At 60.1% G+C, this 25,672-nt stretch overlaps 1 protein-coding gene across 16 annotated transcripts in view; it reads right to left on the reverse strand.

Annotated features, from left to right (window-relative positions):
• EXD3 (exonuclease 3'-5' domain containing 3) overlaps positions 1-25,672 on the reverse strand; it is a 118,815-nt gene that overhangs the window by 63,713 nt on the left and 29,430 nt on the right. For 15 of the 16 annotated variants that reach the window (XM_063696912.1, XM_055350265.2, XM_063696924.1 and 12 more), the window contains 4 exons: positions 16,096-16,160; positions 5,784-5,957; positions 5,263-5,430; positions 233-286 (listed from right to left, as the gene is read on the reverse strand). In XM_063696912.1, the coding sequence (XP_063552982.1) occupies positions 233-286; positions 5,263-5,430; positions 5,784-5,957; positions 16,096-16,160 (461 nt within the window). The remainder of the gene's footprint in view (positions 1-232; positions 287-5,262; positions 5,431-5,783; positions 5,958-16,095; positions 16,161-25,672) is intronic. The other variant, XM_063696918.1, reaches the window with a different exon arrangement.

Below are 25,672 nucleotides of genomic sequence, written 5' to 3' on the forward strand. Positions count from 1 at the left end.
CAGGGGACAGCCGGACATGGGGTTCGTGTACGTGCGGCTGCGTCTGATTTGGGGTCAGCCCATGAGGAGGATGGTAGTTTAGGGGGCTCTGGAGGCCCTCGCTGGCCCCCGATGGCCCTGCTGTCCCCCACTGTGGCTTGGTGGACTCCCGACCTCCAACAAACACTGTTTATAGAGACCTGGGCATTATCCAAGTTTGAACCTAAACAATTTACATGAGAAAGACGTTCACCTTTTCAATGCCAAGCTCCGACTGCAGCTTCAACGTCGCGCCCAGCGTGGCTGCCTGGCAAACACAAAGGCGGCAGATTACTCAGGGCCTGGGAGGGGCCAGGCAGCACCACGGGTGAGGGGGCTACCACCCTTTTGCACCAGCACCTGGTCACTGAGGCCGGAGTGCAGGGCCTTCCCGTGTCCAGCCACGTGGCCCTCAGGCCAAGGGGCCTGGCCTGGCAGACAAGCCCCCCCGTGCTGTGCCAGGCCTTGCATGGGCTGGGACAGGTGGGAGGCCTGGGCTTGGTCTGGATGGGGCAGCAGGGACTCAAGGGGGTGCTGGCCACACAGCCTGGGTCCCACGGCCTTGCTCGGGGATTGCTGATGAGCCAAAGGAAGGCTAGGAGGTGGGGTCAAGGCAAGGGGCAAAGCCGTGACCTCCCACATGACCCATCTGCGGGGCCCAGAACACAATGGTGCCTGCAGTGGACGGGCCAAGGCTGAGGACCCCCAGCCTTAGCGCATCCTGAGGCCTGGGGGGTCCTAGCCCTTCCCACGAGGCGGAGACGGGCACCCCGCGAGCGCTCCAAGGCCACACTGGCTGCGATCGGGGCACGGCCGGGCCCTGACCGCCTGCACGTACCACGGGCCTGAGCTGCTATTAATAATTTCCATAAGCCGCGCTCCCATAGCCAGCAAAAATGACCCACGAGAGCAGCCCGCGGAGCATCGGCGCCCCGCCCCCGCGCAGCCCAGAGAAAGGACCAAAATAGCGGCCTGGGAAAGCCTCGAGCCGGCTTCCAGCCCCGGTGCGCAGGGTGGGGGCGCAGGGCCGGGCGCCTTTCCCTGCGCAGCGCTGACCCGGCGCCTCTACTGTCTGGCCAGGGTCCAAGAGGCTAGGCCTCCACCAGGCCCATGGGGCGCAGGGCCCGGGGCGGGGGTCTCAGGGCCGTGGGGAGGGGCGAAGGTCCGGGGCGGGGCCTCAGGGCTGTGGGGAGAGGCTCCTGGCCCGGGAAGGGAGTCTCAGGCCCGTGGGGAGGGGCGCAGGGCCAGGGGAAGGGACGCGGGACCCGGGGAGGGGGTCTCAGGGCCGTGGGGAGGGACGCAGGGCCCGGGGCGTGGGAGTCTCGGAGTCGTGGGGAGGGGCGCAGGGCCGGGGCGGGGCCTCAGGGCTGTGGGAGGGGCGCAGGGCCGGGGGCGGGGTCTCAGGGCCGTGGGAAGGGGCGCAGGGCCGGGGAGGGGCACGGGGCCACCACATGGGGAGAGGCGCAGGGCCTGGGAGGTGGGCTTACGGCTGTGAGCATGGGTGCAGGGGCCACCACATGGGGACCACCCCAGCAGTGATACCCGCAGCTTCACACAAGGGCTCTGATCCCTTCTGGATCAGGGACCCCCTGAGAAGCTGCCAGAGCTCCGGAAGGCAGGGGTGCAGGCCCGGACACCTCACCCCGTTCAGAACCACAGGGTGGTCACAACCCGCCCTCCCTCTGCTCCTCCTGCCCCATGTGGGCATTGTCAGGTGCAGGGGGGTGGAGGATGGGGCTGTGCCTGTCACATCCTTGGGACCAGGCCCTGAGCAGGTGATGCTGGGACCAGGGAGGCTGGGGGGCACAGCAAGGGGCAGGTGGCCAGGGCCTCCCCTCACCGCTGCTGTCCCCGGCCTCCCTCCGAGGACAAAGACTTCAGGCTCCAGTCCCAGCCCTCGGCGGGCCCCACCCAACCAGGAACCCCTCTAAGCCCAAGAAGGCCGCCTCAGGCTTGCGGAGGAGCCTGGGTGGGGCTGGATACTGGCCGTGCTCCCCAGGTGGGTGGCTTCTGCCTCTGTGTCCCGCATGCTGCGACCCCGTCGGAGGCAGTTCAAAGTGCCCAGCTCAGCCCTTCTCTTCACCACGGCCATTCAGAGCCCAGGGCTAACAGGTGTCTGGACCTTTCTTTCTAGGCCCACAGAAGCTCTCTGGGCACCTGGGGCCTCTTGAGGCCAGTTGGGCTTTCTGGACATGCAGGGGTCCTGGGGCCCCCAGCATCTGTGTCCACATTTTGTACCCGGAGCCCAGTGGGGGCTCTGTGGCCTAGCAGCTTAGGGGACAGGACGAGGATGGAGCTCCCTTAGCTCCACCCTGGTAAGGGCAGAGCCCAGGCTTGCTCATGGGCAGCCCTGGTGACCAGTGGGGGGCTGGGGGGTGGCTAGTAGCAGACCCACCCCTTCCAGGAAGCTCCCTGGCCTGACCCCTGTCTCAGGCTTTGGGGGCCCTTCTGGCCCTTTCACTGTGGTGGTGCCTGGCTTAGAATCAGCGTCTGGTCATTTCTGTCTGAACTTCCCTGAGAGGACGGTGTACAGCTGCCCACTGTCCACGCCTGGCCACTTGGGAAACTCAGCAGGCACAAAAAGGTCACCTGGCCCCAGAGCCAGGCCCAGGGAGCAGACAGCAGAAGGTGAAGAGTCCTGGACCCCGTGGGAGGAACAAGCCCGGGCTGGGCCATGAGGACAGATGGGGCAAACTGGGCCCCTCTGCACCAGGCAGACCTTCCCGACCTCTGCTGCCAGAGGATGGGAGGCATCCACCAGGAAGAGAGAGACGAGGCTGTCCAGCTGGCGGGGTCGGGGTGGGGCTGCAGAAACCTCTAGACAGGCCCAGGAGCTGCTGCTTTCAGGAAAAAAAAAAAAAAAAAAAGAAAAGAAAATCAGGAGGGGCTGTGGTGTCGACCATCGGGAAGGGCATTTCCCGGCTCCCCTGGGCCCCCCATTCTAAGGGGCAGGAAGGCTGGGCAGGTGCCCAGGCTTGAAGGCCGAGGACCCCAGCGACAGCCCTGCCTCCCACCTCTGCGTGGGCCTGGAGCCAAGAGGGCTTTTTTTTTTTTTTTTTTTTTTAAAGCAAAGCTATCTTTTTACCTTGATAAGCTGTTTAAAAAATGTAAATAAAATAACTCAGCGGACAAAAGCAGGCATTCATCCTGCCCAGGGCCAGCCGCTGCCCTCGACATGAAATATCGCAGCACATTGAGTCGTGAGTCCCAGCTAATCCGAGCGGACAGGCCTGAATGCGGCCTCTTTCGGCCGGGCGCGGCGGTGAGCAGTGGAGCATGCATCGCCTGCCGGGCGGCCCCGCTCGGGGACAATGGCTTTCTTCGCAGAAGGGGCCTGTGCGGGACAAGACCCCCTTTGTGTGGGGATTCCTGCCTCGGAGCGCGAGGGAGGCGCATTCAGCATTCAGACAGTCTTTGAAAGGCTCTGTAACAGAAGACGGCCCGAAACACTAGCCTGCCTTCTGCCTCCCTGCACTCTCCGCAGGCACGGCCGCCATTCAGCGTCGCGCCACATGAGCAGGACCCTCCATCCTGCATTGTCCTGTGCCAGGACATGGTGGCTTCTCAGCGCCATGCACCCGCCGCGAGACGACGGCCCCGGGCGTGGCAGGCGACAGCGCCAGGGGTGGGGCCCGCGCGGCCGACACAGGGCACGCTCCTGTGAGGGCCCGGCCAGGGCAGCCCCCGATGCCCGTGCCCAGGTTCCAATGCACCTCCTCACGGTGAGGGGTCTTGCTGGGAAGAGGAACCCAGGGTGCCATCGGGACGGCGTCTCAGCAGCAGGGTCCCACGTGGGCAGGCAGCGGGGTGGTGCCCTTCATGCTCGGCCCTGAAGTAAGGGGGCCCTAATGGGGCGGGGAGTGGACCAGTGCCCCTGAGTGCTGGCCTCCTCATACATGATCAGTGCACCCTGAGCTGAGCACCCCCAGGCCAGGCACCCCCGGGCCAAGCACCCCCAGGCCGAGCACCCCTAAGCAGGACATCCCCTGGCAGGACACCCCCGGGCCAAGCACCCCCGGGCCGAGCACCCCTAAGCAGGACATCCCCTGGCAGGACACCCCCGGGCCAAGCACCCCCGGGCCGAGCACCCCTAAGCAGGACATCCCCTGGCAGGACACCCCCGGGCTTCTTTGCCGCACCTCGTGCTGCACCCTAGAATCTGCACTGGGATCTGGAATCTCAGGGCACCGAGAAGTCATGGGGGCCCCCCTGCACCTGCAGGAACAGCTCAGAGCCACCCCACGCAAGACGGCCGCCTCCGTACCCACTGCAGGCCCCACTGCTCCCTACTGCTCCACACAAACCCAAGTCACAGCTTGGCCAGGCTCAGGATGACGGGGCTGTGATGCTAGACCTGGTCTTCCTCTTGGAACCTTCTGGGCTTAAAAATCAGCCTCGTTCACAAAGGAGACTCCGCAAACCACTGTGATTCCAACAGCTCCACTGATTCTCATCCAGACACCTTTAGCTGCCAAGCCTACACTTCTGCGACACCGCTTAAGACCCGGCCCCGGACCGCAAGGGACCGAAGCCACCTCTCCCGCCAGCAGCCAGTGAAGGGTTGGATACTGACCCGACGCATCTCGCACCTGGGCGACTGTGCCGAGGTGCGACTGGTGCCCTAGCCCTGAACCTTGTCCTGTGTCCCAGGCGCCGGCACTGCCCACTCTGGGCTTCTGTGAGTGGGCACCACTCTGGGGGTGCTGTGGGAGGCGGGGCCGGCACCAGCTGCTCCCACAGCCCTTCTGCTCAGCCCCTTCCGGGAGCGTTTCCTTCCAGGGCGCTCACTGCCGTGCCGGGGACTCAGTCAGTGCCCAGTGCCCAGGAGGCAAACTCACCCACAAAGGACAGCCTACTGGCTGATTCTGTGAAGGTTCCGGAGGCACGGAGGCTAACAGACATGGTGGGGCGTGGCTGGACCAAAGCTCAGGCCCAGGCCCACCTAGGACCCTGTGAGTGTGAGGGCCCAATGTGTGCTGGGAGACACAGGGTCGGCAGGGGGAGACCCAGGCCTGGGACCAGGCTGTGCCCTGACATCTCTGTTGGCTCAGGCAGCCTGAGGGCTCCTGGGACCCGGCACCCCGCACACAGCTGATGGCTGCCCACGGCCGGGTCCTTGATACCTCCATGTAGACCAGAAGCCCCAAACAGCCCCCACACAGAGGCGGCCCTGAGCCAGGCGCGTCCTTGCCCCACCGCCCGAGAAGCCGTTTCCCCATGAGCCCGGCCACGTGGGCCACTCACTTCTCTGAACCTGCCCTCGTGGTGGAGGCGGTGGACGTGCGCCAGCAGGCAGCTCCTGTCTGCATCCTGCAGCTGGAAGATGCTGGCCAGTGGTGCCGCAAGGCTCGGGGGGCTCTCAGTGAGGACTTTGACCGCTCGGGCCTGCAGCTGCTTCAGCCTCAGGCTGTGCTGGAAGAGCAGGGACCCAGACTTACTGGACGCAGCACCCAGTGGCTGGGCCATGGGGCCGATTGGGGCAGGCCTGGCTTAGGAAGCAGCGCCTGCCACTGTGGCCGTGTGTGGGCATCGGGTGGCCTGCAGGGCTGGGGCACGGGAGGGGCGAGGCCGGTCTCAGCACGTGGCTGTCAGGGGGCAGAGGGTGAAGCCACGGGCTGGGTCTTGGCCACAGCCCCCAGCATCCCCCTGCCCTTCCCTGGCTTGCTGAGTGGGCTGCAGAGGCCTGGGCAGGTGGATGCCGGGTCCACTATGCTGAGGGGCAGGGGCAGGAAGGGAGGTGACTGTCACAGAGCCCATGGGCTCACCTGGGCCAGGCTCGGGCGTGGCTGTGCCTGTAGCCAGCACTGCAGCTGGTGGGAGATCCAGGCCTCCAGGGAGGGGCCTTCTCCCCGCTGGCCCCGGCAGCTCTCCAGCATGTCCAGAAGCCCAGCCAGGGGGTCGTCCAAGGCAGCAAACCCCCGCCAGGCTTCCTCCCGGAGCTGTGGAGACACAAAACCACACTGGCACTTTGTCTTGCACTCAAAGCCTCCTGGCAAGGCCTCCCCACCGCAGAGAGGTTTTTTAAAATTTAATCCATTCAGAAGGTAGCTGTGGCCATTCAGCCGCCATCCGCGCCTCCGTGACTTTTCATGCCGCCGTTCTGGTCCGTTGCACCCCAGGCCCCCAGGGGCGGTGGTCATTGTCCGCACTAATTATCCCATAAAGACAGAGGGCCTGTTCTCCAGGCAGACAGAGGGCCGCTGGCCTGGGAGGCAACCGTAGCCCGAGCCACGGGTTCACAAGTCACTTCACCTGCAGCACTCGCGGGACACGGGCCTGGCCTGCCCTCAGCAGGCGAAAGAAACTGAAAGGCAAGAACCGAAACCCAAACTGAAAAATGCCTTTTATGTACTTTTCTATCCCTGACCCGCAGGAGATTTGGGAAACGGATAAGAGATGGACGAAGAGAAGCACAGCGTCTGTTTTGGGCTCTGGCTTCCGGAAGATTCTACAGCAAGTTGGCCCTCGCTGCTGCGCAGCAGCCTCAACGGCGCCGTCCTCTGTGGATTCCTGCAAGTGAGTCAACCGCTATAGACTTCAAGCCATAACGACTGCTTGCAGGTCATTCCGCAGGTGGAATCTTAAGAGCTAAAGGGGTGGACGGGTTCACAGCTCAGCGCTCGGGACAGGGCGCAGCAGCCGACACCCGACCCTGAAGCCGACGGCCACGCAGGTGGGCAAGAGGGTGAGTTCCCAGCTGCTGGCGCCAGCCATGGGATGCGCCCCCAGAGGCCCAGGGAGGCTGCAAGCCGAGAGCGTGGGCCGCGCTGTTCTTGTCCCTGCGATGTGGATGGTGTGCTCTCCACGGGGCTCCAGGAGCAACATCCTGAGGCTGCCGCGCAGCTTTGAAAGCACTTGCTCCGGCAATTTGAAAGCTTACCGAAACAAAAGGCTCCCAGCACCTGACAGCTCTCCCCACAAACACCCAGGAACAGCCGTGGAGCACACGCACGTGAGTGCGTGAGGAGACCTCAGCGCTGTCCAGGAGGGTGCCATGCCCGAAGGCGGGGGAGGCAAGGCTGGAAAGTCCAGACCCTCCAAAGGATGCCCCTCGGGGAAAGTGGCCAGACAGGGTGAAAGGCAGCTTGTCTGTCCCTCTGGACTCTGGGAAGAAAAGGAAAGCCGCCCTTAAACAAAGCCTGAGCGTCTCATGTATCCGGAACTTGAAGCAACTTGAAGGAGCTCCAGGAACTTAGTCCTGGCCCTAGTGAGTTCTAGCTCTAGTGAGTTCTAGCTCTAGTGAGTTCTAGTGCTAGTGAGTTCTGGCCCTAGTGAGTTCTAGCTCTAGTGAGTCCTGGCCCTAGTGAGTTCTAGCTCCAGTGAGTTCTAGCTCTAGTGAGTTCTAGCTCTAGTGAGTCCTGGCCCTAGTGAGTTCTAGCTCTAGTGAGTTCTAGCTCTAGTGAGTCCTGGCCCTAGTGAGTTCTAGCTCTAGTGAGTTCTAGCTCTAGTGAGTCCTGGCCCTAGTGAGTTCTAGCCCTAGTGAGTTCAAACTCTAGTGACTCCTGGCCCTAGTGAGTTCTAGCTCTAGTGAGTTCTAACTCTAGTGAGTTCTAGCCCTAGTGAGTTCTAGCTCTAGTGAGTTCAAACTCTAGTGAGTCCTGGCCCTAGTGAGTTCTAGCTCTAGTGAGTTCTGGCCCCAGTGAGTTCTAGCCCTAGTGAGTTCAAACTCTAGTGAGTCCTGGCCCTAGTGAGTTCTAGCCCTAGTGAGTTCTAGCCCTAGTGAGTCCTGGCCCTAATGAGTTATAGCTCTAGTGAGTTCCAGCTCTAGTAAGTTGTAGCTCTTGTGAGTTCTAACCCTAGTTTTAACCCTAGTGAGTTCTAGCTCTAGTGAGTTGTAGTCCTGTGAATTCTAACTCTGTGAGTTCTAGCCCTAGCGAGTTCCAGCCCTAGTGAGTTCTAGTTCTAGCGAGTTCCAGCCCTAGTGAGTTCCAGCTCTAGTGAGTTACAGTTCTAGCGAGTTCTAGCTCTAGCAAGTTCTAGCCCTCATGAGTTCTAGCCCTAGTAAGTTCTAACTCTCGTGAGTTCTAGCTCTCATGAGTTCTAATTCTAGCGAGTTCTAGGTCTAGTGAGTTCCAGCTCTAGTGAGTTCTAGCCCTAGTGAGTTCTAGCTCTAGTGAGTCCTAGCCCTAGTGAGTTCTAGCCCTAGTGAGTTATAACTAGTGAATTCTAGCCCTAGTAAGTTCTAGCTCTAGTGAGTTCTAGCCCTAGTGAGTTCTCGCCCTAGTGAGTTCTAGGCCTAGTGAGTTCTAGCCCTAGTGAGTTCTAGCCCTAATGAGTTCTAGGCCTAGTGAGTTCTAGCCCTAGTGAGTTCTAGGCCTAGTGAGTTCTAACTCTAGTGAGTTCTAGCTCTAGGGAGTTCTAGCCCTAGTGAGTTCTAACTCTAGTGAGTTCTAGCTCTAGGGAGTTCTAGCCCTAGTGAGTTCTAACTCTAGTGAGTTCTAGCTCTAGGGAGTTCTAGCCCTAGTGAGTTATAACTAGTGAATTCTAGCCCTAGTGAGTTCTAGCTCTAGTGAATTCTAGGCCTAGTGAGTTCTCGCCCTAGTGAGTTCTAGGCCTAGTGAGTTCTAGCCCTAGTGAGTTCTAGCCCTAGTGAGTTCTCGCCCTAGTGAGTTCTAGGCCTAGTGAGTTCTAGCCCTAATGAGTTCTAGGCCTAGTGAGTTCTAGCCCTAGTGAGTTCTAGGCCTAGTGAGTTCTAACTCTAGTGAGTTCTAGCTCTAGGGAGTTCTAGCCCTAGTGAGTTCTAACTCTAGTGAGTTCTAGCTCTAGGGAGTTCTAGCTCTAGCGTGTTCCAGCTCTAGCAAATTCCAGCTCCTCTAGTGAGTTCTAGCTCTCGTGAGTTCTAGCTTTCGTGAGTTCTAGCTCTAGTGAGTTGTAGCCCTAGTGAGTTCTAGCCCTAGTGAGTTCTAGCTCTACAGAGTTCTAGCTCTAGTGAGTTCTGGCCCTAGTGAGTTCTAGCCCTAGTGAGTTCTATCTGTAGTTAAGTTGGCAGAAACAAAACATCATTCTTTAATCACTTTGCCGGGACGCGTGGGCCCTAGGTCACCAGAGGGAAAAAATTCCAGTAAATGAGCTCACAATGAAAACTTAGAAAACACACAAGGAAGCAAGCCACCATGAGTGACAACCACAAGTAGGTTGATTAAAGCTCTGAGAACGTGGAGTAACGGGACATCGATTTGGGAATGTGTAAGCAACTACCCGCATTTTACTAAATGATTGTTCACTTATATTTTACTCTCTCTTCTCTTTCCTCCTTTCCCCACTTCTTATTTCTTTAGAAATGCAATGATAGTGGCCAGGCACGGTGGCTCACGCCTGTAATCCCAGCAGTTTGGGAGGCCGAGGCAGGCAGATCACGAGGTCAGGAGATCGAGACTAGCCTGGCTAACACAGTGAAACCTCGTCTCTACTAAAAATACAAAAAATTAGCCGGGCATGGTGGCGGGCGACTGTAGTCCCAGCTACTCGGGAGGCTGAGGCAGGAGAATGGCGTGAACCCAGGAGGCGGAGTTTGCAGTGAGCCGAGATTGTGCCACTGCACTCCAGCCTGGGCGACAGAGCAAGACTCTGTCTCAAAAAAAAAAAAAAAAAAAGAAATGCAATGATAGCCTTGCACCTCCTGTTCACCAGACACTCCCTACAGGGCAAGCTCATCTATCCATGTGCTTAGAGGCTCAGAGCAGAACTCACCTGCAGGAGGCAGCCTAGAGAGACAAGTAGATTTACAGCCCAAAGTGTGCCTGCTGGAGTTTCCGGCCACCTTCACAGCCTCTTTCTGCCCATGGAGATGCCAACTCAACTTCCAGGTAGATAAGGCACAGAGACCCCCCCTACCTGCTCGCTTCCTCCCGACCTTTTAAAAATGCCTCTTTTGGCCGGGCATGGTGGTTCATGCCTGTAATCCCAGCACTTTGGGAGGCCGAGGTGGGCGGATCACCTGAGGTCGGGAGTTGGAGACCAGCCTGACCAACATGGAGAAACCCCATCTCTACTAAAAATACAAAATTAGCTAGGCATGGTGGCACATGCCTGTAATCCCAGCTGCTCGGGAGGCTGAGGCAGGAGAATTGCTTAAACTTGGGAGGCGGAGGTCGTGGTGAGCCGAGATTGTGCCACTGCTCTCCAGCCTGGACGACAAGAGAGAAACTCCATCTCAAAAAAAAAAAAAAAAAAAAAAGCCTCTTTCTGCTCCAAAAGCTAAGCCATACCCATACCCTTCAGGCATGAGGCCTGCGCTTCTTCCCTCAAGCCAGCTACGGAATAAAAAGTCACTTTCTTTCTACCAGACCTCATTCCTCTGACCTGGACTCTGTGAGCAGCAAGCGACTGACTGAGCGTGCAATGTGGTTACAGCCAAACACAGAGAGTCGGTGGGCAAATGCAGGAACGATGCATCAGCCAGGTGCGGTGGCCACGCCCGGAATCCCAGCACTTTGAGAAGAAGAGGCGGGCCGATGGCTTGAGCTCAGGAGTTCAAGACAAGTCTGTGCAACATAGCGGAACTCCGTCTCTACCAAAAATACAAAAAATTAGCCAGCATAGTGGAGCCTGTAGTCCCAGCTACTTGGGAGGCTGAGGCAGGAGAATCCCTTGAACCCGGGAGGCGGAGGTTGTAGTGAGCTGAGATTGTGCCATTGCACTCCAGCCTGGGTGACAGAACGAGACTCTGTCTCAAAAAAAAAAAAAAAAAGGGAAAGGCAGATTTCAAAAAGGACCTAAGGCTGGGTGTGGTGGCTCATGCCTGTAATCCCAGCACTTTGGGAGGCCAAGGTGGGAGGATCACTTGAGGTCAGAAGTTTAAGACCAGACGTGCTGGTGCGCACCTGTAATCTCAGCTACTCAGGAGGCTGAGGCAGGAGAATCGCTTGAACCTGGGAGGCGGAGGTTGCAGTGAGCTGAGATTGCGCCACTGCACTCCAGCCTGGGTGACGTGGAATCAGGCTCTGTCAAAAAAGAAAGGAAGGGAGGGAGGGAGGAAACCTAAGAGAACTTTGAAAACAAAAAATAGTCGTTGAATTTTTTTTTTTTTTTTTTTTCTGAGACAGAGTCTTGCTCTGTCGCCCAGGCTGGAGTGCAGTGGTGCGATCTTGGCTCACTGCAATCTCTGCCTCCTCGGTTTAAGCGATTCTCCTGCCTCAGCCTCCCAGGTAGCTGGGATTACAGGTGCAGGCCACCACGCCTGGCCAAGTTTTTGCATTTTTAGTAGAGATGGGGTTTCGCTATGTTGGCCAGACTGGTCTCAAACTCCTGACCTCGTGATTCGCCTACCTTGGCCTCCCAAAGTGCTGGGATTACAGGCGTGAGCCACTGCACTCGGCTGAAATTTTTAATAAAAGCAGTAGTTTGACAGTTCCTCAAAAAGATAAACATGATTACCACATGACCCAGCAATTGTATTCCAGGCAGTTTCCCAAAGATTTATTTGTTTATTTATTTTTATTTATTTATTTTTTGAGATGGAGTCTCACTCTGTCGTCCAGGCTGGAGTGCAGTGGCATGATCTTGGCTCACTGCAACCTCCGCCTCTGGGGTTTAAGTGATTCTCCTGCCTCAGCCTCGCAAATAGCAGGGACTACAGGTGCATGCCACCACGCTCGGCTAATTGTTGTATTTTTTGGTTTAGATGGGGTTTTGCCATTCTTGGCCAGGCTGGTCTTGAAGTCCTGACCTCAGGTGATCCTATCACCTCGGCCTCCTAAAGTGCTGGGATTACAGCTGTGAGCCACCACACCCGTCCTCCCCAAAGATTTAAAAACAGGGGCTCAAGCAGATGTTTGTAGATGAATTTTCAGAGAAGTACTTATTTACAACGGCCAGAGGTGGAGATGGCGCAGATGCCCCTCAGCTGTCTATGGAGAAACAGCGTGTGGCCTGGCCACGTATTACTCAGCCACGGAAAAGGAGGAAGCTGACACAGACTTCCACGTAGACAAGCCTTGATATCGTGCTAAATGAAGAAGCAAGTCACAAAAGACCCCATGTTATGTGACCGCATGTGTGTGAATTGTCCAGAAGTGGCAAATCCAGAGGCAGAAAGCGGGTGAGCAGTGGTCAGGGCCTGGGGCCGAGGGGAATGGGGCGTCTGTGTGATGGGTACAGGGTTTGTGGATGAGCAGTGACTGGGGCCTGGGGCCGAGGGGAATGGGGGCGTCCGTGTGAGGGGTACACGGTTTGTGGGTGACGGTGACCGTTGCCTGGGGCCGAGGGGAATGGGGCGTCCGTGTGAGGGGTATGGGGTTTGTGGGTGACGGTGACCGTTGCCTGGGGCTGAGGGGAATGGGGGCGTCTGTGTGATGGGTACGAGGTTTGTGGATGAGCAGTGACTGGGGCCTGGGGCCGAGGGGAATGGGGCGTCTGTGTGAGGGGTACGAGCTTTGCTTCTGAAGTGATGAACCGTTCTGAAACCAGAAGAGGTGCACAGGTTGTGAAGATGTAGAAAGATTCACGAAGCACGACTGGGCGCTGCAGGCCATTGAGTCACTCATTGTGAAACGGCTGGTTTTATATGTCGTGCATCTTACCCCAATAAAACATTCAATTAAGCCGACGCTCCGTGGCTATGATTTGGGGGTGCTTTCGCCCAGGCTGGTTTCTGTCACCCCCGGAGTTCTGCAGCAGCCGTTCTAACCACATCCCGCCTTCCCTCACTCCTGTTTCAGTCCCGTAAACCTTCTGCAAAATCCTGGCCCTCCAGACCCCAGCTGGGTCCTCTCTCCAGGCCCCCAGTGGCAGCTGTGCCCCTTGTGTGCCCATGTCGGCCAGCGCAAGCCACACATGGACCCAGTGCCCACTGCACCCCTGCCAGCCTCAGGGCCCCAGCCCCTTATTCTGGGAGAATTCAGTCCTGGCCCAGGCATCTCCTTCCAGCTCCTGTCCTTATCTTGGTGGCCTTAGTGAACGTGCCAAGACCCTTGGGACCCATGGCTCTGAGACTGGGCTCCCCTTGCCCTGCCTGCCTCCCTCCCGGGGTCCCTGTGAAGGAAGCCGTCCCACCCACCCTGCTGGTCCCTCCTCCCTTTGAGCCCTTCACTGGTCTTCACTCCTCATTCCTGGTCCCCTCAGCTACAAAGAGCCTCCTGCTGTGCATGGAGAAAACAATGTGAGCTCCCCCACCCCAACCCCCCTCCGGGCGTCCCCCCCAATCCCCCTGCCGGTATCCCCCCCACCCCAACCCCCCTCTGGGCATCCCCCCCAGTAACGCCCGCCAGTATCCCCCCTCTGGGCGTCCTCCCCAATCCCCCAACTGGTTCCCCCCCACCCCAATGCCCCTCTGGGCATCCCAATCCCCCCCCGCCGGTATCCCCCCTCCTCCCCAACCCCCCTCTGGGTGTCCCCCCCAATCCCCCCGCCGGTATCCCCCTTCCTCCCTGCTGGCTGGCATCCCCTGCACTGAGCTGTTGGCTCCGCTCACGGCTTCAGTAGTGGGGCTGGGGGGGTCCCATGGGCTCAGCAGCACCAGAAGGCCCCCCCGAGGGGCTGTTAGAATAGGACCACCCTGTTACAACAGGACCATTTTGGGAAGCCGAGGCAGGTGGATTGCTTGAGGTCAAGAGTTCAAGACCAGCCTGGCCAACATGGTGAAACCCTGTCTCTACTAAAAATACAAAAATAGCCAGGCGTGGTGTTGCACAGCTGTTAATCCCAGTTACTCATGAGGCTGAGGCAAGAGAATCACTTGAATCTGGGAGGTGGCGGTTACAGGGAGTCGAGATCATGCCACTGCACTCCAGCCTGGGTGACAGAGCAAGACTCTGTCTCACACACACACACACACACACACACACACACGAAAAGCCTGGGTGCGGTGGCTCACACCTGTAATCCCAGCACTTTGGGAGGCCGAGGTGGGCGGATTACCTGAGGTCAGGAGTTCGAGAACAGCCTGGCCAACATGGTGAAACTCCGTCTCTACTAAAAATACAAAAAAAAATTAGTCGGGCGTGGTGGTGCGCGCCTGTAATCCCAGCTACTCCAGAGGCTGAGGCAGGAGAATCCCTTGAACCCGGGAGGCGGAGCTTGCAGTGAGCCGAGATTGCACCACTGCACTCCAGCCTGGGTGACAGAACAAGACTCCTTCTCAAAAAAAAAAAAAAAAAAAAAAGACAGGAACACCCCACCACAGGCTGCTGGGCAGTGGGGCTGGGATGGGCCCATTGAACCAGGGGAGCCCCACTCTGGGAGTGCGTCTACTCCAGGCCCTCACCCCGCCCCAGCCCTGCCTCCTCCTCCTGCCCATCTCCCAGGTTGCTCCCACCCGCCCGGTGTGCTGGCTCCTCTCTCACTTTAGAGGAACACCCAAGCCTTCCCAGACGGCCAGCAGTCCCATTGCCCCCTTTATATTGCAGACCGCCCCAAGGACTTCTCCAAAATCCTGGTCTTCATCTCCCTCCTCTGGGGGCACCCCCACCATATGTGGGTCCCCAAGACCTCCATGTGCAGCCGGCTGTAGGGTTGGGCTTCTCCTCAGCACCCAGGACCCCCAAGGACCCCATGTTCAAGGCTCCTGGCCCACCCAGGGCCACTGGGCGTGTGGCATTCGCCAGCTTGCTGGAATCCGGGAATGTGATGGAGGCGCGAGGAGGAGGTGAGGGCGCAGGGAGGAGGTGGGAGCATGCGGAGGAGGTGAGGCCGCGCGGAGGAGATGAGAGCACGCGGAGGAGATGAGAGCACGCGGAGGAGGTGAGGGCGCGCGGAGGAGGTGAGGGCGCGCGGAGGAGGTGAGGGCGCGCGGAGGAGGTGAGGGCGCGCGGAGGAGGTGAGGGCGCGCGGAGGAGGTGAGGGCGCGCGGAGGAGGTGAGGGCGCGCGGAGGAGGTGAGAGCACGAGGAGGAGGTGAGGGCGCAGGGAGGAGGTGGGAGCACGCGGAGGAGGTGAGGGCACGCGGAGGAGGTGAGGGCACGCGGAGGAGGTGAGGGCACGAGGAGGAGGTGAGGGCGCAGGGAGGAGGTGAGGGCGCAGGGAGGAGGTGAGGGCAGACACAGGCCCCCCCATGAAGATGAAATGCCTGACGGCCTCATGACTATCAGCGGAGCCCGGAGCAGATCGCAGCCCTGTCTGTGTAGAAACAAGCACTGCTCCAAGGAGACGCCAGGACGAACGTCAGGACATAGGGAGGAAAGGACAGTGGAATCCCACAACTCAGACACGTGGGGGGCGGGGGGCAGAGGGCGGGACCCGGGGAGGCTCACACCACACACGCAGGTGCCAAAGAGCGAGGAAGACTGAGCATCACAGATGAAGGTCCGACAAGAGAGCCTGGAAATGGAACGGCAGAGGGAAATCTCAAAAGCAAGGGCAGAGATTCACAAGCTGGAGGCCCAAGAAGCCACCAAGCTGATGGACAAACGAAAGCTGGCAGAGGCGGGTGCAGGAGAGAGGCAGACACAGGAGCAGGCAGTGCCAGGGCTGGGGTCAGAGGGCATCCCCCGGGCCTGCAGGGGTGACCTCAGGCCAGTGGATGTGGCACTCAGAGGAGTTGGGCTGGGGTTGGAGGGCGTCCCCCGGACCTGCAGGAGTGACTTCGGGACAGAGGACGCGGCACTCAGGACTTGGCAGCTTCCTGTGCACAGGCCATTGCCACTAAGGAGCCGGAATCCGCGTCTGCCCCCACAGGTGGCCGGCCCTCCCTCTGTAGCCTCTCCCCTGGCCTCTCCCGCCCAGCCTCCTGCCCTGCTCAAGTCCCACCCCTTCCTCAGGCCTCCCTGTCCTGGACACCTGCCCCAATGGCCACCCGGGCCTGGGTGCTCTGGCGGTGGCAGGACGGGGCCTCAGGCCTGGCAGTGCTGGCGACAGCTGTGTCCCTGCAGGTGCGTGGCCCCTGCGCCTCCCAGAGGTGACCTCAGAGGGGCTGCTGGGGCCAGGCAGTGCCTTTACCACCCTGGGGACTTGAGGAGGACCGCCCCCTGCCCCACACAGGCCACCCTGGAGGCGGTCTGGGGCAGCAGCTGTGCAGGACCCTGTGGCCGTGGGGGGCTGTGCAGCTTCCTGACCAGGGAGGCCTCCTGTTAGGCCAGTCTCTGCCCAACAGTCAGTTCTGCCGGCTGTGACTCGGCACGTGGCGGCTGCCACGTCCACTCACCTGCTGCCGCTCCCGTGTGGACCACAGGGTCTGCAGGGCCTGCAGGAGCAGGAGGGGGTCCTGGCCTGTGGAGACAAGATAACAGCCGTGGGAGGGAGAGGCAGGTGCAGGGGCTATCGCACAGCCCGCTGGGAAGTCCCTCCCACTGACCCGCAATGCCTGGGGCTCCTCTGGACCTGGGGGGCCGGGAACCCTCCCCCACGTCTGTCTGGCACACACACATCACACCTGCCAGCTGCGGCAGCACCCACCCTGTTCCTTCCCTGTGGCCCGTGGCCGCCCATCCAGCTGATTCCGCCCGGCAGCACTTCAACCACGCTCAGCCCTGGGAGCTGGGCCTCATCTTTCAGCTGCAGTTGCAGAGCAGCCCTCGTGGGCCTGAGCCTCTACCTGCTCCGCCCAGCGCCCTCGGCAACCTCATCAGCATCTTCTCGCCCAAACCCTGCACCACAGTCCTGGCACCACGAGGACCCCAAGCCCCTGCCCTCTTTAGGTTTCAGTCCCCGGCCCTCCTGCGCCGCCCCCTCCCTCCAGCCCCGCCTGGGAGGCCCCCCACCTCACTGTGCAAGCTCTGCAGCAAAAGTGCCAACCAAAGACGCTGCCCCACACGGACAGGGCCACCAGAGCGAGACCGAGGGAGGTTTCCAGACAGAACCCGGGGGCTGCGTGGCTTGGCTTGGAGGCCGGTGGTGCAGGGGAGTGGAGACCCACTCGGGCCTGGTCATGTGGTAGGGTCAGGGTCGGAGGCCAGGGAGGGGCGGGTGCCAGCAGGGACTCCACAGGGGAGGCCTGAGGACAGGAGCCTGGGTGGATTCCGCAGTGAACTCCCCCTGGACCTGGGGGGCTGTGGAAGCCGCTGGGCCCCCCTGCAGGGCAGGAAGGGAACAGGGAAGGCCCCGTGTTGCTGTGAGGGAGGCTGAGGACTCACGTGAGATCAGATCAGACCTCAGCAGCTGGATTCTGCCACACACGCCAGAGAAGCGTGTGTGACGGGGGTCACCCCAGAGAGCAAGGCTGACTTAACAGGAGAGTCCAAGGTTATGATTCAGCCCAGGACCGGAACGGAGGAGAGAACCACATGGCCCTTTCGGTAGACACAGAGCAAGTGTTCTAAAATTCAGTTCAGCTCACAATTTAAGAAATAACTCGCCTGGGACGGGCAGGGAGCGCCCTGAACTGGGTAAAAGCCATGGGCGAGCATGAGGCGTGGTGCTCAGGGCAGCACGTAAGGACGCCACAGCCCGGCCTGGAGCCGTCCCAAGCAGGTGGCATCCAATGGGGAAGGAAAACAGAAACATCAGGACCGGCCGACAATGTGATTGATTACACAGAAAGCCACGAAGGATCAAAACTACGCCGTTAGAATTAACCAATGGGTTCGGCATCAATGCTCAGCACAAGCCAAAATGAGAAAATCAGCAACAAACAGAAATGGCCATTTCAAAAATCACTTACAACAGCATCAGCAATGTCAGATTCCCCGGGAGAAATGTAACAAAAGCAGCTCATGCAAAACAAAACCCGGCCGGCTGTCATCTCAGCACTTTGGGAGGCCGAGGCAGGTGGATCATTTGAGGTCAGGAGTTCCAGACCAGCCTGGCCAACGTGGTGAGACACTATCTCTACTAAAACTACAAAAGCTAGCTGGGCGTGGTGGCGGGTGCCTGTAATCCCAGCTACTCGGGAGGCTGAGGCAGGAGAACAGCATGAACCCAGGAGGCAGAGGTCGCAGTGAGCCGAGATCGGGCCACTGCACTCCAGCCTGGGCAACAGAGCGAGACTCCGTCTCAGAAAAAAACCAAAAAACCATAAAACATCGTGGGGCGCCCGGGCTCCACCACTGCGTCTCTGCAGCCACCTGGGCCTGGGTGGCACGGGCCAGCGTTCCCGTCTGCGCTCAGAACCGTCCCACCATCGTGCACAGTGTGCTGCACACAGAGGCTGAGAACACTCAAACGTCCACTGTAGGAGGACGGAGCGAGTGGATCAGCCCCGGGACGATGCCCAGGTGGGGAGGACGTACCCCACCACGTGGCCATGGCAGGCAGTGTGACTGGCCCCGCGTTCTGGGTGCTGCATGCTGGGCATGGCTGGCGATGGGGCCGGGCGGGGCTGGGCGGAGCGTGCTGTGGTGTGTTCACGATCACGTCCTGAGCCGCATCGTGTGCTCTGCGTTCCTTCCTACACATGGGTTGCACTTCACAATAAACAAAAGAAACTTTTATTTTGTTATTTAATTTAATATTTTATTTAGAGACGGAGTCTCACTGTCGCCCAGGCTGGAGTGCAGTGCTGTGATCTCGGCTCACTGCAACCTCCACCTCTCAGGTTCAAGTGATTCTCGTGCCTCAGCCTCCGGAGTAGCTGGGACTACAGGCGCTCACCGCCACGCCTGGCTAATTTTTGTATTTTTAGTAGAGACGGGTTTTCACCATGTTGGCCAGCCTGGTCTTGAACTCCTGAGCTCAATTGGTCCATCCACCTCAGCCTCCCAAAGTGCTGGGATGACAGGCGTGAGCCACCGCGCCCAGCCCAGATTTTCTTTTAAAGCAGAGTTTCAGATGCATGAGATGAGAAGGTTCTGCAGGTGGACAGTGGTGGCAGCTGTGCAGCCACATGAGTGCCCTTAATGCCACTGAGTGTACACAGGAAAGTGGTTAAAATGGTAAATTTCATGTTATGTATATTTCACATATTTTTAGAAGCTGGGTGAAGCTGGGCAAGGTGGCTTACACTTGTAATCCCAGCACTTTGGGAGGCTGAGGTGGGTGGGTCGCTTGAGCCCTGGAGTTTGAGACCAGCCTGGGCAAGATAGCAAGACCCGATCTCTACCAAAATAAATAAAATTAGCTGGGCATGGTGGCGCTCCTGAGGTCCCAGCCACTTGGGAGGCTGGGGTGGGAGCATGGCTGGAGCCTGGGAGGTTGAGGCTGTAGTGAGCCCTGATTGTGCCACTGCCCTCCAGCCTGGGGGACAGAGTGAGAACCTGTCAATCAATCCATCCATCAATAAGCAGGGTGTCCTTATTTTTCTTCTTAAGTTTTCCAAATCGAGATCCACCTTTCCAGGTGGGAAGTTGGTGATGCCGGCCCTCCTACTCCCCAGTCAGTGTTGCTGGTCTTCGCCCTGCTCAGGTCCTGCTGGTTCTGCCCTCCAGGTGGGCAGGGTCTGCCCCCTCCCACCGACCTGGGCCACTCCAGATTCCCAGGGGACTCCCTGCCTTGACGCTGTGCCCTCAGACAACACCCAGCCCCACAGCACGGCACAGCCCTAGCATCCTACAGAAATATGGGGTGGGCCAGGCCACTTTGTGGACTCCACCGTGGCCCCTCAGCCTTGAGAGTCAAAGCCAGGGCCCACCACATCCTCCCAGCCTCCACCCTCCGTGTACCTAGACCCTGCCCCTTGGGCCTGAGGCTGCTTCTCGAGCACCCAGCAGCCTGCCCGGAAGCCCCCTTAGTGCCCCTGCTCCCTGCCTGGCACCCTCAGTGCCCCTCCCTGCTTGGTCCCCGGCCCCTACTCCCTGCCTGGCCCCCTCAGCACCCCTGCTCCCTGCCTGGCCCCCTCAGCACCCCTGCTCCCTGCCTGCCTCCCTCAGCGCCCCTGCTCCGTGCTTGGCCCCCGGCCCTTGCTTCCTGCCTGGCCCCCAGCCCCTACTCCTTGCCTGCCTCCCTCAGTGCCTCTGTTCCCTGCCTGGCCCCCGGCCCCTGCTCCCTGCCTGGCACCCGGCCCCTGCTCCCTGCCTGGCACCCGGCCCCTGCCCGGCCCCCGGCCCCTGCCCTTCTGCCCCTGTCGCTTCACTGTGGCCTCAACGCTGAGCCCCAGGGCAGTGACCGCCTGGGTCTCCTTCCAGGCCATGGCCGGTGCACGATGGACACTCCACGGTGCCCGCTCCGGCCATTCCAGGGCCAGCCGTGCACACATGGTGCTCACAGCCCATGCAACTGGGGAGCCCTGGGGAGCCCTGAGTCTCTTGGGCCAGAGCTGGAGGGACCCATGGCAGGTGTGGCGGGACAAGTCTCTGCCGTGCCGGGCTCGGACACGGCCATGCTGACACTCATCTCACACAATTGCTGGCTTCCTGTTCATACAACAGAAGAAAAACAGGATGTCCAGGGGCGGCTTCTGTCTGAACGAAGAAGACAAGCGAGCTCTGTGAGCCCTGGGGCTCAGCAGTGAGAGGACAGGGTGCCTGGGAGAGCCCTGGGGGACACACCCTGCTCAGCACACAGCACCCCACGCACCCCAACTCAGGGATACCACGCAGGGGCACGGGGTCCGAGAAGGGCGGGTGGGGCTTGGAGCTGACACCGAGGGACCTCCCAGACCCGCTCTCCAGCCCCAGAAGCTCCAGCCGGCCCTCCCTGAGGTCGCCTCCTCGTGCAGTAGCTTCTGGGGGCCTTTGGTCCCCAGCGTGGATGTTCGGCCGGAGCTCTGTGGGTGGCCTCTGGCCCCCACCTCCACACCCAGGCCCAAGTTCCCTGAATTCGCCAAGTTCATCAGTGCCGCACCGATGCCTGGGACCTGCAGACAGGCAGGTCTAGGACGCTGAGACAGATGGCCCTGGCCAGGAGGCTGGGCCCTGACCCCGGACCCTGCTCCTTGGAACCGTGTGGGTGGGGGCAGAGCGGGGCAGCTGTGTATTAGGAGGACACCTAGAAGAAACTCAAGCTCAAGAATAAAAGTCCCACAGTCCCCCGAATGTGGATTCACATCCAAGAGCTGGGCTGCTTCTCTCTGGGGGGCTGAATCATGGTCCCTGCCCAGCACCAGAGCCTGGTGCCCACACTGGCTTCCCCCTCAGCCACCCTCCCCAAAACATGCGTGGGAGGGCTCAGGAACTCTGTGGGGTCGCCCTGAGGGTGTCCAGGCAGAGGCGGCCAGGACGGCTCCACCATCTGTCCCCAGGACGGCTCCCCAGCTGACAACCCCGCGCCGGCCGACGGGAGGACGGCTGGTTGCAGGGACGCAGGATGGGCAGAACACAGGGACGCCACTTCCTCCAAACGGCACCCGGCTAATGGGGCTGCCTTCACCTTGAGACACAGACGCACTCGGGAAACCGTGGGCTGCAGAGTGGATGGCACCGAAGGCTCTGTTATTCCCGACACTCTACCATAAAGCGGGGATGAGAAACACAGGGGGCTTTTTATCCACAGGGTTGGGGGCACAGAAGCCCCAGGAACTGAAGCCCACCCCAGCAGCGGGTGCCAGGCAGAGGACACCGGGCAGTGGATGCTGGCAGGGGACACCCGGCCTCCAGGCAGGAAGTCTGTGACACGGTCTTCACAAAGCCCCCAAGTGGGTCTCCCCCGCAGCTGGCTCTCCTCTTGGGGCCTGGGTCACAAAGCTCAGCCCGTCTCCAAGGCCGTCCCACACCTGCCAGCAGCATCAGACCCCGCGGCAGTGAGTGTAGAAGAGCCCGGCCGCCCAGACCAGACCCCATGCGCTGTGGTGACCTGCATGTCCACGGGTCCGGGCACCTGCTATCAGCACAGCACCCCGCCTGGGTCAGCCCTCTGACCGCCCACGGACAGCAGAAAGGGCCAGCCCATGGCCTCAGCTCCCCTCAGAGACCCCATGGCACCTCCTGCAGGCGTGCCCTGAGAGGCCGTGCCCACCCACCACGCACTGGGGCCTCCATCCCTCTGCCACAAGTCTGTGTCCTGGTGGCCTTCTGGCGTCCGGGGGCAGCTGAGATGGGGCCACCCCCTCCAGCCCAACCGTCTCTGGTCTCGGATTCCACCCATATCTGCCTGTGCTCAGCTGCAGGCAGGGCGGGGGACATGATAAGGACAGAGGCGGCAACCAGACCACAAGCCCGGTGGACAGCGTGTGCCCTCCACCTCGGCTCGCCGCAGAGGACCGCCCGTGTCTGGGGAGTGAGGTGAAGGGGCTCGCGGAGGTCCAGCATCTGGCACGGAGCCCCTTGCTCTATCAACACAGCGGCCCACAACCCCAGCACAGAACCGTCTCTCATCGGTCGTGGGTCCCCTCACCCTCAGTCCTACTCACTTGCCTCATCCATGAAGCTGAGGGCCTTGGAGACAGAACCTGACCCAGCCTGAGCCCAAGCTGCCTCTGCTGGGAAAGCGGGATGAGGGGGAGAGCCCACCGTTCGATGCTGTGGACCCCACAAGGAGGCAGAGAGGGAAAGGGCGGTACCAGCTCAGGGGGCATGAGGCGGACGCCACTCAGAGACAGTGAGGACATCGAGGTGCTGGGACGCTCGGAGCGAGAGGGACAGTGAGACCGGCAAGGAGCTGGGACGCTGGGAGCCAGGTGGATGCATGCAGAGGGACAGTGAGATCCCCAAATTTCATTCTGCAACCGCAGGTCAGAAAATCTGCTGAAGAAAAGATCCTACCTACAACAGAAATCTTGGAAGATGAAATGCCTATTTTTAAAAAGTAACAGACCCGGCACGGTGGCTCATGCCTGTAATCCCAGCACTTCGGGAGGCCGAGGCGGGCAGATCACCTGAGGTCAGGAGTTCGAGACCAGCCTGGCCAACATGGCGAAACCCCGTCTCTACTAAAAATACAAAAATTACCCAAGCATGGTGGTGGGTGCCTGTAATCCCAGCTACTCAGGGAGGCTGAGGCAGGAGAATCACTTGAACCTGGGAGGTGGAGGTTGCAGTGAGCCGAGGTTGCACCACTGCACTCCAGCCTGGGCGACAGACAGAGCGAGACTCTGTCAAAAAAAAAAAAAAAAAAAATGGCCAGGCGCGGTGGCTCACGCCTGTAATCCCAGCACTTTGGGAGGCTGAGGCAGGCAGATCATGAGGTCAGGAGATCGAGACCATCCTGGCTAACATGGTGAAAGCCCATCTCTACAAAAAAAATACAAAAAATTAGCCGGGAGTGGCGGTGGGCGCCTGTAGTCCCAGCTACTCGGGAGGCTGAGGCAGAATGGCGTGAATCCAGGAGGCGGAGGTTGCGGTGAGCCGAGATTGTGCCACTGCACTCAAGCCTGGGCAACAGAGCAAGATTCCATTGCAAAAAAAAAAAAAAAAAAAGTAAATAAATAAAAATTACACAAATAAATAAAAACTAAAAAGATAACAGTATGTTCTGGGCGGCTTTACATAAATTAACTCCTTCAATATTCACACAGAAACGAGGCCCAGTATTGGCGTCAGAATCATCATTCAGATGAGAAAACAGGTGAGGCAGCGTGGCCCGCTCACACAGTGAGGAAGATGAGCCCTCTCTGCTGGCAGGTGTGGAAGGGCGTTTTCACAGTTTTATGAGGCCAGCTGTGACTTCCCTCCGGCCTCCCTCATGTCACCCTCATGTCACAGCCCGAGGTTTGGCTCTGCAGCCTTGGAGGCAGAGAAAGCACCACCCCCACTGCCAGCTGGACCTGGGCAGGCGCCGGGCCAGGCCAGCTCAGCCTCCTTCAGTGGAGCTGAGGAGAGAAAGGCCCGGGAGCCTCCTGGCCAGGTCAAGGCCAGTGGACGCTGAGGGCAGGGGGCAAGGACACAGTGAGGGTGGCTCAGAGGCTGCCAAAAAGTGCCTGTGACCTCGTCGTGGGACTGGGACAAGCCCGTCCCCAGGGTCCTGGAGGCAGATCTGGTGCCCACACCTCTGGGGGACCCATGGTGGGGCGGGGGTGGCCTGCTCGGCATGGAGAGGGGCAGGGCAGCCTCGGCAGCTTCTCCTTACCCCCCGTCCCAGCAGGGCCTCGGCCGCCGCCCTTCCTCAAGTGTCCCCACGTCCACCCACAGCCACAGCCCACCAGTGAGGCCTCTGAGAGGGAGGCGTATCCAGGAACCCGCATGTTCACTGTGCATTACGAGAGCGGCATGTGCTCACCACGGAGCTTCGTAGGAAAAGTGGCCTCTCCTGCGGGCCCTGCCCTGTTCACCGCCGTGTCCACGCTGGGCGGGTGCCAAGGAACCCGTCTGGAGCGTGGATGCTGATGTGAGGCTGGCCATGTCCCCAGCCCCAGGCACCTCAGCAGGCCCAAGCTGTAGGGCATGGGTCTCCTCCGGGAAGCCAGGGCAGCCTCAGCCTTGGAGGCTCTCATTGTCCGGAGCCCAGCAAGATGGGGAGGAGCGGCGGATGTGGAGGGAAAGGGAACCCAGGCCGGCAGGCTTCCTGGAGCTGCTGCATCTGCCAGAGGGCCGGGCTCCCCGCCCCACCCCACCGCCCGCCGGCCGCCGGCCCTGGTGATTCCCGGAGCTGCTGCCTCTGCCAGAGGGCTGGCCTCCCTGCCCCGCCCCGCCCCGCCGCCCGCCGGCCCTGGTGCCCAGCTGCGGTTTAATGCCGTCTGTGGGACTCTGAATTTCCCAAGGAAGGCTCAAGCGCCGCCTGGAAATCCCGAACCAGGTGGACGTGGGCAACGTGGACTTTCTGACCTCAACTGCTCCTGCTCATGCAAAAGCTGAAGTTTTTTATTTTTTTTGAGATGGAGTCTCGCTCTGTTCCCCAGGCTGGAGTGCAATGACACAACCTCGGATCACTGTAACCTCCGCCTCCAGGGTTCAAGCAGTTCTCCTGCCTCAGCCTCCCGAGTACATTCCCAGCCTCCTGGGAATACAGGCGCCCGCCACCATGTCCAGCTAATTTTTGTATTTTTAGTAGAGACCGAGTTTCACCATGTTGGCCAGGCTGGTCTCGATCTTCTGACCTCGTTATCCTCCCGCCTCGGCCTCCCACAGTACTGGGATTACAGGCGTGAGCCATCGTGCCTGGCCAAGGCTGAAGTTTTAGGAGGAAAGGAATCTGTGAGCGCGGTGGACATTCGGATGGAGAACGTTTCTTGGCCTCGGGGGAGGGAGAGAGGAACAGGAGCTCAGCCCCCTTCTCCTGTCCCCTGATGATGCCTCCTGACCCAGCGCGGGAGGGCCTCTCTAGAACAGGCCAGAGGTGGCCACATGGACTCTCCTCCAATGACCTGGACCAGGCACTCTACCTAAAAGGACAAACCCAGGCCTGGCTGTCGGGGGCAGGGTCCCAGGGGCCACAGACGCGGATGTCCTGCTCAGTGACCAGGGTGGCACAGACAGGTGTCCAGGCAGCGAGGCGGGGCCAGCACAGGGGCCAGGACACCTCCTGGGAAGAAGCTGACCCAGAGCCTGAGTAGGGGAGCCCGCTGGGGAGGGCTGAGCTGGGGCCTCTTGTGGAGCTGGCCTTGTTGACAGAGCTGGACACGAACCATGTAAGGGCAGATGCCTAAAGCAGCACAGAAAGGATGGGGGGATGTGGCCATTCCAGGAAGGCTGTTCCAGGGGGTGCTGTGTCTGTTCTGGGGGGGCTGTGTCTGTTCCAGGAGCACCGGGCTGTTCCAGGGGGCACCGACGCTGTTCCAGGGGGCACCAAGGCTGTTCCAGGGGGCACCGAGGCTGTTCCAGGGGGCATTGAGGCTGTTCTGAGGGGGGGCCGTGTCTATTCCAGGGAGGGCCATTAGTGTTCCGGGGGCACCGAGGCTGTTCCAGGGAGGGCCATTAGTGTTCCAGTGGACACCATGTCTGTTCTGGTGGGGGGCTGTATCTGTTCCAGGGAGGGCCATTAGTGTTCCAGCGGACACCATGTCTGTTCTGGCGGGGGGCCGTATCTGTTCCAGGGAG

The sequence above is a fragment of the Gorilla gorilla genome, chromosome 13 (genome assembly GCF_029281585.2).
Source record: "Gorilla gorilla gorilla isolate KB3781 chromosome 13, NHGRI_mGorGor1-v2.1_pri, whole genome shotgun sequence".
Taxonomy (NCBI): domain Eukaryota; kingdom Metazoa; phylum Chordata; class Mammalia; order Primates; family Hominidae; genus Gorilla; species Gorilla gorilla.